Here is a 9,146-nt window from a genome sequence, read left to right as displayed (position 1 = left end):
ATAAGAGTGAAAAAATACAAAATTGCGCTCCGGTTTTCCTCAAAGTTCTGCATTTACGGCTTGCGTCATCAGACGCCCGGTTGACGAATTCAGAAGAAACGCCCTTTTATTAGTTAACATATAATTAATTAGTTGATTATAAAACTGCTTAAATAAACCCGTTTTGAAGGCGCAGAGCAGGCCCAGGATGAAAACCCGCAACTTTCGTAACACGCGTTACACAATGCCGTGTAGGTTCGGGCTTGAACTTTCTCAAAAATCCCACCTGGCCAGAGAACTTGCATAATTCTCGTTAACAATCAAAATGCAACAAGAGCATCAGACTCCAATCGTTTGACCGTTTTAGGGCCCGTATTTTTTCGGTTTTAGCAAAATCAGAAAACCATTAAAAATAATATAAAAAATTACCCGAAACCACACACAAGAAACCAAACCCGACAAAACGCGCATTCAATCGTTCAATAAATTGGAAAGCGTTCAGCAAAACCGCACCTTACATGGCCAATTAAAGTGACCAAAAAACTCTGTTTTAGATATGTTTAAGTTATACCACATCTCAAGTACCGCCAAGACTGCAGATTCCTGGAGCCATCCCTGTAGGCCGCCCAGCCCCATTTAGAACGCAAAGTGCGCCCCCCAGCGTCAGGCTGCGTCGGCCCAATGCCATCCCTTCAGCAGCTAGAGAAGTACGAAAGCAAACCACCCCCAACCCTGACTGAAAACCCGGTGTTTTTCCAGGTGAGGCCAGTGGTGGAAGAAATAGAGGAGCCCAACTATCCCCAACCCAGCCCCACATCGGCTTTCGATGACGAAGTGAACAAATTGGGGCTGTCGCTTCAGTCGGGGGCTCGAGACGACGATGAAGGTATTTGGCTCTTCAACTACGGTTTGCTCTGGTTAAGTGCTTCCGCTTATAGTGTTTCTTTTCTTAGCGTACCGCAACAGGGGCGGACAGAGTGGTAAGCTAAAAAACCGCAATTAATGCACTTTGTCTTGGCGATGTGCTAAGTTTGCACCAGCACTTATTTCGATTAAATCGGACACGTTCATTCTCACTAAATCATGTCTCTATACATACAGACCGAGCCACTCCTTTGCCATTCAGGCCAGAAAGGCCGGTTCCAATCGCTCGCGAGCAGATCAGGGACAAGCCCTTGATATCGCGGCCTTCAGCCCCTCCTCCAAGGCCAGTGCTTCGGCAGGAATTTAGGGACGAGCCTCAGCCAATCAGACAGCAGGCCCCAGTCAGACAACAGGTAGGAATAATCGCCAGTTCAGGAAGAAATAGCCATCTAACAGTGACGAAACTCAGATCAGCAGACCTGCTCCAGCTCCTCAAACGTTCAGGGCTGCGCCCAAAATCGCCGCCCGCCAGCCGGCTTACGACGACGAAGAGGATTTGAGGGAAAGAAAGCGGAAGCCAGTGAGCCAAATTCTGAGCAAATACCGCAATGATAACGAAGACGGAAGCATCACATGGGGATTCGAAAATGATGATGGCACTTTCAAGGAGGAGACTTTGGGGGCTGATTGCATCATCAGGGGCAAATACGGCTATGTGGACCCTGATGGTGTTAAGAGGTGAGTTTCCTTGCAGTTGCATCGGTTCCAGAGTTTTGCTTGGATGCTTTCAGGGAGTTCTCCTACGAAACCGGCAATAAGTGCGACGAGCCGGAGCTGGACGAGGAAGATCTGCTGCCTCAGAAGCCCAATATTCCCCAGTCGAAGAACCGACCTTTACCCTACAGGCCGGCTCAACCTCAATACGTAAATTAATTATTTATGTGACTTTATCAATTTGCTTTTGTACATAATCCTGGTTTGCCATTACTTTTTCCGTTCACATGAAACCATTTTTGATTGTAAGTTCTATCTCATAGCATCTCTATTAATAAAGTTGTCCAAAAAGGATCTAAGGCGTTGTGAAATGTTGATTAGCTCCACGTGCTGCAAAAGTAAAGAACATTTTCTCGTCTAAAGACACAATTCATGGAAAAGCGCTTAGCTATAAATAAAAAACCCAAAATCACGCCAGCGGGAAGGCAATAAATTCCTAGTCCTCATCTCATTATTCCATGAATCACCCACGTTTTATGACTTGATCTCGCGCTCTTCAGAGAAGAACCTGAACAACATTTACTCAGCGGAAAGATTTCATCTAAAATTTGCTGCGCAAACAAAGATTAATTCCCATATAATGAGCAATGGGGCACCTATGTGGCTATAATTGAATTTTTCCAAATGTATTTGCAATAAATATCACAGCTGGAATTGTCCCTCAAGTCACCAGTTTGCCAAGCTTAAACAACAATATTTTCGAGCTGAAATCTCTAAGCAAACATCCAAGATTCCACATCAAACAAGATTTGTCCCCAATTAACCAGGGGGCCGATGCATCATCGCATTGTAAACATTTATTGCTTTACAACTATCGCCATCCAAAGTTTCATATATAACCGACTGGGACCCGCCTTGCAGCCATTCACACGCAACATCTAACCAGAAGCTTCCAAAATGAAATCCACAACTTTCCTAGTGATTCTAGCGCTGTTGTTCACTCTAAACCACGGTGCCCCTGCCACATCTTCAACCGATGCAGACCTGGAGGAGTCAACAACTGATATTGGAAGCGAGCCAACCATCGCTGCATCTTCCAGAGAATCCACCACACTTGGGGCGGATTCCACAACAGAAACAACCACGTCCCAAAGTGAAACTGCTGCTCCATCCATTCCTGGTGGAAACTCCCCATCTAAACACCCGGTAAAACCAGGAAGCCCTCAGCCAACCAAACCAGGCTCAAATGGAGGAAACTCTGGCAAACCATCTCTATCCCAGCCCAGCCCGGAGGGCTCTGGCGCGAACTCTCTAGAGCAATCTGAAGAGCAAAGCGAAGAAGCGAGGAACAGCAGGGAAACTGAGGAACAGAGCAATGAAAGTGATGAGGACTCCAGCAGAGGGCAGGAGAAAAAGAGCGAGGGATCCCGAAGGACTGAGATTATCAACAAGTTGAAAAGTAAGCTGCTTTAATACTGACCCGGGTAGTACGTAAGACAAATTTTTGTGCATACAGAACATGAATGTTCTCAGTGTTTAGTGTTATAAAATGTATACCTAAACTGAATGTGAAGAGCAGCAAATAAAAAAGTGTCTAGTAAGGCCTGGGCCTGTTTCCAAAATTATTGGCGTAGTTTTTTCCTCGTCCCGAATTCCAGTTGTCTGGAGGCGTAATGGCAATATCCATGTAATCGCCCAATGTGATTCGGTAATTGCCCAAAGTTTTAAGATCATCCGCCCCTTTGGCCCCTGTGAAAGTGCTGCCAATCTCCCGCATTCTGCAATAAACCACTCATTAGCATCAACCCAACGCTCATTGAATAATCGCTTGCCTATACATCGGGCTTCTGGAGTCTGGATAGACCAAGGAGAAACTGAACTTGGTTCCTTTGCGTCGAGCTTCCGGATTCACTTCTTTTACAAGTTGTGTCAATTCGTGTAAAGTGGCGTCTTTCCACGTGTAAATTTGCAACTCATTACTAGGCGTGTTTCCCTTGTGGTATTCAGATATTTTGTGGTGTTGGCCGGATGAGGAGACAAACACTCGCAACAGGAATGGACAAACCTAAACAGCGAGGACATAGTTGGGGTGAATTGGAATTTTTGGAAGAACCTGTTTGCTGAAGTGCTGAACCTGTGTGATGAAGACAAGGAAACAAACACTAAAGCCCTTTCAGGGCTTTCTTCCAGGAACCGGGCTTTAGGGGCTGGAGACAATTCCAAAAAACACATGCCTTCAACAAGGTTTAACTCACCTTTTGCCGGTCTACTGAATCCTCTTTTTTCTCCTCAATTACTACGTCTATAGCAGCCATTCTATATATCGCACTGAAGGCTCGAAACTAGAATAAACAGTCAACTTAGAAGCAATGCAATCAATCAGAATCAAGTAAATCAAGTAAACAACAAGCTGAGGTTATGGTGTTGAATTTGACTTGGTGTAGGTGTAGCATTGCCAAATTTGCCTTAACGCATACAAATATGATTGCTATAGCCAACTTGTAAGCTAACATAAATGTCCGCAAAAGCAACACTATTTAATTAAAAATGTTTACGTTAAAAAAACCAACTAGTGGCCAACAATAATGAAAAAAACCATGTGATTTTACCCACAATCTGACAACCATCTTTGCTTCCTGAGCGCCGCAGAGAGTCTTTGACCGCCGTCAAATGCCAAAGTTTCTACAACTTTGTAGGTTATGTAGTTTGAATTCCGAATTTTTTAAAGAGCCTTTCTCTCAAAAACTAGCCAATTTATCGAAGAGCGATGGAGGAATTTCAGGAAGGCACCCAGAAGAGATGGATTCACTTGCGGAATATACTGGAACGACCTGGTCCCTTTAGTCGCCCAGAATACGTGCCTTCTCCAGAAATTCTAGAATTCCTCCTTACTTCATGCAAAGTCCTAATTATTGGGGCTGGAGGACTGGGCTGCGAACTGCTGAAGGACCTGGCAATGATGGGTTTCAGGCATTTGCATATAATCGATATGGATGTAATAGATTTATCCAATTTAAATAGGCAGTTTTTGTTCAGGCATAAGGACATTGGTTTACCCAAAGCAGAAGTAATTTAACCAACTCAGCTGTTAATTTATCATCTAAATATTATGGTTTTTGCAGGTAGCGGCCAAATATGTGAATGCAAGAGTCCAGGGATGTCAAGTAGTGCCGCACTATTGCCCCATCCAGGACAGGAGTGAAGGATTTTATCAACAGTTCCATGTTATAGTTTGTGGCTTGGACTCAGTCCCAGCCAGGAGATGGATTAATGGAATGGTCGTTTCATTACTCTGCTATGATGAAGACGGGGTTTTAGATCAAAGCAGCGTTATTCCTTTAGTGGACGGAGGTATTTCAGCTCGTTCAAGAGCTTTTTGGAGATTTTTTGTCAATGAAGTTGAATTTTAGGAACAGAAGGCTTTAAGGGCAATGCTCGCGTTATTGTACCCGGTGTAACTGCTTGCATCGAATGTACCTTAGATCTGTATCCACCGCAAGTAACTTATCCACTGTGTACAATTGCAAACACTCCCAGACTACCTGAGCATTGTATAGAATATGTTAAAGTGGCACAGTGGCCTAAAGGTAGAATATTGCCTAATTAGCTGCAAAGGAACTGGTTGTAACAGTGAAATTTGTGTAGATAATCCATTTGGAGTGGATCTGGACGGAGACGATGCCCAGCACTTAACATGGGTCCATGAAAAGGCCGTCGAAAGAGCCACCCAATTTAATATTAAAGGAGTCACTTATAGACTAGTTCAGGGAGTTGTAAAGAATATAATACCAGCAGTCGCCTCAACCAATGCAGTTATTGCAGCTGTTTGTGCAACCGAAGTGGGTGAATATATGTGGAAAACAGCGGTATCTTTTCAAGGGCAATTTCTAGGTGTTTAAAATTGCATCAACCTCTCTCGTGCCATTAAATAACTTTATGATCTTCAATGACATAGATGGGATTTACACCTACATTTATGAGGCCGAACGTAAGGTGGATTGCACGGTTTGCTCTAATATACCTCAGTTGGTAACTGTAGAAGATCCTTCCAAGATGAAACTGAAGGATCTAGTTGAATTGTTGCGTGAAAGTCCGAAGGTATTTTAAAATCGACTTGTTTTGTTTTTGCTGCAATCATTTTTCTGCTGTTTTGTAGTTCCAAATGAAAAGTCCGGGCCTTACTACCACTGTAAATGGCACAAACAAGACTCTGTATATGTCAACAATTGGGGCCATTGAAAAAATGACCAAAGGCAATTTAACGAAATCTCTGTTGGAGTTGGGGCTGAAAGATGGGCAGGAACTTATGGTTGCCGATACTACCACTCCGAACGCCATAATTGTGAAACTGGCTTTTAAACAAAGTGATACTGAAATGAAATAGACATTAAGAGCCCTTTTGGTTCATTGGAATCGGCGGGAAGTAAACCATTACTATTTATAATCCCAGTTTATTACGTTTTTATTTTAGTTTTATTCATGTTTGGTGCGTGTTTTATTATCGCGGTATTTTTGGATCAAAAACTGGCTCACAATGAGCAGATACGAACAGACATTCGCCATAATTCTGCTCAGGATTTTATGATTGACTGAGAAGAATCCTGCGGCATTTATACAGGGCTGTCTCTGGAAACTTTGCCGATTCAGTACTCCCAATTCTCGGATGTAGCAGGTTTGGTTATTGAATTTCCTGCCTGAGGAAAAATCAGCTTGCAAAGTGCAGCAGATTATGGAAGTTTTCTTTGTTTCAACCGACAGTTTTTCTGCTGTACAGGCCAAGATAACTGCTTGGACCTGAAATTGACCACCAAAAAATGTTTAAGACTTCCTAGTGGTTCCCGATGCTCACCATTGATCCAGCGATCCCAAACAATCCCATGAATATTAAGAATCCCATGTTGCTTTTAATGTCCAGCATACCATCGATTTGGAAATTGCCGATTACTTGGATAGAGATGAGCATCACACTGGCATCCAGCCAGGTGATCGTGATCACCCAAATCAGGAAGAACATGATAACTCCGAATATTTGATTGCATTCGTCTACTTTGTTGCACAAGAAGATGTGGCATTTCCGCAAAGTGACCAGTTTTTCGCACGCGCAAAAGCTGGGATTATCTGTGCCTTCGGCGAAGATCTGCAACGCAAGTGCTTGAAGAGTTCTTGGGATATTTTCCGGGTTTTACCTCTGATGGTCTGCCGTCGTCGTTAATTGAGAACACTTGGTTTTGGGATGTTCTAGTGAAATAGTCGTTCATCCCAAGCAGCATCTGGTTCAAGTTCTCCAGGCGATGGGTGATCTCGTTGATTACCATCGAGATTATCAGCAACACTGCATTGAGTTGACATAATTGTATGAACCTACATAAAAGAGATTAACATTAGCAGTGTTTCCGAGTTATTCGTTTTCTTTTACCGTTCAAGCATTCCAGTGATGAATAATTTGTGCACGGTAATCATCTGCATGCCGTACGAGATTTCGAATAGGAAGATCGAGCAGCAAAAGATGAGCATTCCATTGCTGATCCACGGGAACCACTTGTTCTGGCTGCTGAACTGAATGCATCTGAAACGAGTGCTAGAAGCAACTATTGCGGATTGAATGGACACTCACCTGTCCTGCGAGGAAATGCTTTGAAGAAACGCTAGAATTTCGTCGTGCTTGCAAAACGTAATGGTTATATTATTCAGGACGTTACAAATTAAGATCAAAAGTTGAGCCAGATCGTCGGTAGCTCTTTCGATGTTTTGGTGCTTCAGCACTTGTCTTTTCCATGCTAGATTCGTCAAACAAGTCGTGGTCAGGAGAATTATTTGGCAGACTGCCGCCGCCCAAATTAGGTACTTGCTAAAAATCACTCCATTTATTATTTGCGCTAAAACTTCCCACTTTTTACCTGTAGATATTTCCGTACTGTATGGGAAACACGTTGAATAGTTTCGCCACAAAAACCACCACGGGGTATTTTCGGCCGTAGGCGCGATTTTCCATCTTACAAAATTGCGGAGAAAATGCCTTCTAACGTCCACCTAACTCGTCAGCTTTATTTGCTACTTAGCGCAATTTCCTGTAATGTATCCCTGAAGTTTTTCTGAGACTATTAGATTAATTGCTACTTTTCGCAATTACTTCCTTTTGCATTGTTCGGCTGGCTTTTTCTACTTCCGCTAATACATATAGGGGCTGTTTAGGGAATCATACACTTTAATAATAATAATAATAATAATAAGGGTTTATTGCTGATTTTCCTTCAACGACGGAGTTTTGAAACAATTCCCGCACTTTTTCGGGTCTCAAAAGCGCCAGGTTCCTCCCAGAAACACTCCCCAATCTGGCTTACGGGAGCCAGACCCAAAATGCCTGCCATACGAGCCAGTGAGTCCCACTTCCGCATTTGGTGTATCAATAAAATTCCAAGTGCCCGAAGCTTTTAAATCRGTGCCTGCCAAAGAAGGGAGCATTTCAACCATCCATGGGCAAAATAAGGAAATTTACCTCCATGGCGAAGGTGATCAGCCTGAACTCCAACGGAAGACGAGGATGGTTTATGCAAGTAGTCCAAGCTGCCGCCAACCGCATCCGGACGCAATCCGCCTCCCCTGGAAAAGTCTTTTGATACGTATCCTGAACCATCCAGACGATGTTGGTTGTTGTCGAAGACCGTTCCGGAGTGTTGGATAGTTGCGATTCCTGGGGACTCCACATTGACGCTTGTTTGCCTGTTTTGCCTGCGCCAATTGGAAAAAAATGGAAAATTCGCCTTTAAAAAAACCGCTCAGTTCACCTTTTGGGCCTTTCTAAGGGAGAGAAGCCTTCGTGAGGAAACGCAGCTGCACAAACAACCACCAGCGCAAATATTAAAAGAGAGCTACTCGTCATGCTCTTAGCAGGATAACATACCTAAAATAAACTGAAAATAGAGGCCAGCAAGGCTTTCGCCGGAAGTTTTTTGCCTGATAGGTTCAAGGTTCGCGGGGAAATACTTTTGCTTATGTATAAGGATAGTTTCCCAATTTGAGCTCGAAAAGATAAATAGTTTGGTTTTATTCGAAAATTAATTATTTGTTGGTTGCAAAAAGAATCTTTGATTCGCAGATTTTTGAGTTTTTGTTTTGTGAGCAAGAATTTATTTAAAAACTTTTAAAAACAAGACTTTTTAGCGCAGGTTGAGAACATTTTTCCTGTTGGTAGCTTTCACAGAACTTGATAAGTTCACGGCTCATTTTTGTATTAAATTCATGAAAGTCGCGCGTTAGATTCCTCAAAACTGCAGGCGAATTTGTCCTAAAAATCACTTTTCGGTTCACGATTAAAAATCCCTCATCTGTTCTATTAATCCAGTTTACGTTATTATTATTATAGTTTTTACTAACGAATCAATGAACTTTCAAGCAGGGGCGGATCCAGCTTTAAAGTCAGGGGCGGTTATGTAGAAAAATACAGTCTTCTGTATGAATCTTATAAAATTAGAAAAATGATCGTCGTTTGGTGCATCGTTTTGCATGTTTCTCGGAAGCAAAATGAGCAAGAACGCTCGTTTTTACATCATTCCAGAGATAACTAAATGGCCTTTATTCGAAGTTTCTCA

The 9,146-nt window shown here is 42.8% G+C and overlaps 5 protein-coding genes across 6 annotated transcripts in view; 2 read left to right on the top strand and 3 right to left on the bottom strand.

Annotated features, from left to right (window-relative positions):
• The window catches only part of LOC109543958 (phosphatase and actin regulator 4-B), a 7,537-nt gene extending 4,358 nt beyond the window's left edge, over positions 1 to 3,179 (top strand). The window contains exons 2-7 of one of the 2 annotated variants that reach the window (XM_019913909.2): positions 534 to 686; positions 739 to 865; positions 933 to 959; positions 1,081 to 1,256; positions 1,313 to 1,581; positions 1,635 to 3,179. In XM_019913909.2, coding sequence (XP_019769468.2) covers positions 534 to 686; positions 739 to 865; positions 933 to 959; positions 1,081 to 1,256; positions 1,313 to 1,581; positions 1,635 to 1,776 — 894 coding nt within the window. In that variant the 3' untranslated portion in view covers positions 1,777 to 3,179. The remainder of the gene's footprint in view (positions 1 to 533; positions 687 to 738; positions 866 to 932; positions 960 to 1,080; positions 1,257 to 1,312; positions 1,582 to 1,634) is intronic. The other variant, XM_019913910.2, reaches the window with a different exon arrangement.
• Positions 3,010 to 4,000, bottom strand: LOC109543960 (histone deacetylase complex subunit SAP18). Its single transcript, XM_019913912.2, has 3 exons — positions 3,813 to 4,000; positions 3,390 to 3,622; positions 3,010 to 3,335 (listed from the first exon to the last, which is right to left on the bottom strand). The coding sequence occupies exons 1-3, from the start codon at positions 3,870 to 3,872 to the stop codon at positions 3,152 to 3,154; spliced, it is 477 nt and encodes a 158-aa protein (XP_019769471.1). The 5' UTR covers positions 3,873 to 4,000; the 3' UTR covers positions 3,010 to 3,151.
• Positions 4,001 to 4,204: 204 nt separating this feature from the next.
• LOC109543973 (NEDD8-activating enzyme E1 catalytic subunit) lies at positions 4,205 to 6,954 on the top strand. The gene is made up of 6 exons (XM_019913933.2): positions 4,205 to 4,624; positions 4,680 to 4,908; positions 4,968 to 5,144; positions 5,203 to 5,396; positions 5,449 to 5,655; positions 5,714 to 6,954. Exons 1-6 carry the CDS (start codon positions 4,325 to 4,327, stop codon positions 5,939 to 5,941), a joined length of 1,335 nt encoding a protein of 444 aa, XP_019769492.1. The 5' UTR covers positions 4,205 to 4,324; the 3' UTR covers positions 5,942 to 6,954.
• On the bottom strand, positions 6,031 to 7,695 carry LOC109543974. Its single transcript, XM_019913935.2, has 6 exons — positions 7,455 to 7,695; positions 7,172 to 7,405; positions 6,974 to 7,123; positions 6,744 to 6,918; positions 6,407 to 6,694; positions 6,031 to 6,351 (listed from the first exon to the last, which is right to left on the bottom strand). Exons 1-6 carry the CDS (start codon positions 7,547 to 7,549, stop codon positions 6,031 to 6,033), a joined length of 1,263 nt encoding a protein of 420 aa, XP_019769494.1. The 5' UTR covers positions 7,550 to 7,695.
• Positions 7,696 to 7,769: 74 nt separating this feature from the next.
• On the bottom strand, positions 7,770 to 8,982 carry LOC109543975. Its single transcript, XM_019913936.2, has 3 exons — positions 8,343 to 8,982; positions 8,054 to 8,286; positions 7,770 to 8,000 (listed from the first exon to the last, which is right to left on the bottom strand). Exons 1-3 carry the CDS (start codon positions 8,435 to 8,437, stop codon positions 7,852 to 7,854), a joined length of 477 nt encoding a protein of 158 aa, XP_019769495.2. The 5' UTR covers positions 8,438 to 8,982; the 3' UTR covers positions 7,770 to 7,851.
• Between the last annotated feature and the right edge of the window lie 164 nt (positions 8,983 to 9,146).

Source organism: Dendroctonus ponderosae, unplaced genomic scaffold (assembly GCF_020466585.1).
Source record: "Dendroctonus ponderosae isolate FM_Combo_2020 unplaced genomic scaffold, Dpon_F_20191213v2 Dpon_F_20191213_7, whole genome shotgun sequence".
Lineage (NCBI taxonomy): Eukaryota > Metazoa > Arthropoda > Insecta > Coleoptera > Curculionidae > Dendroctonus > Dendroctonus ponderosae.
The sequence above is the reverse complement of the archived record's forward strand: the minus strand, read 5'-3'. Positions and strand labels throughout refer to the sequence as shown.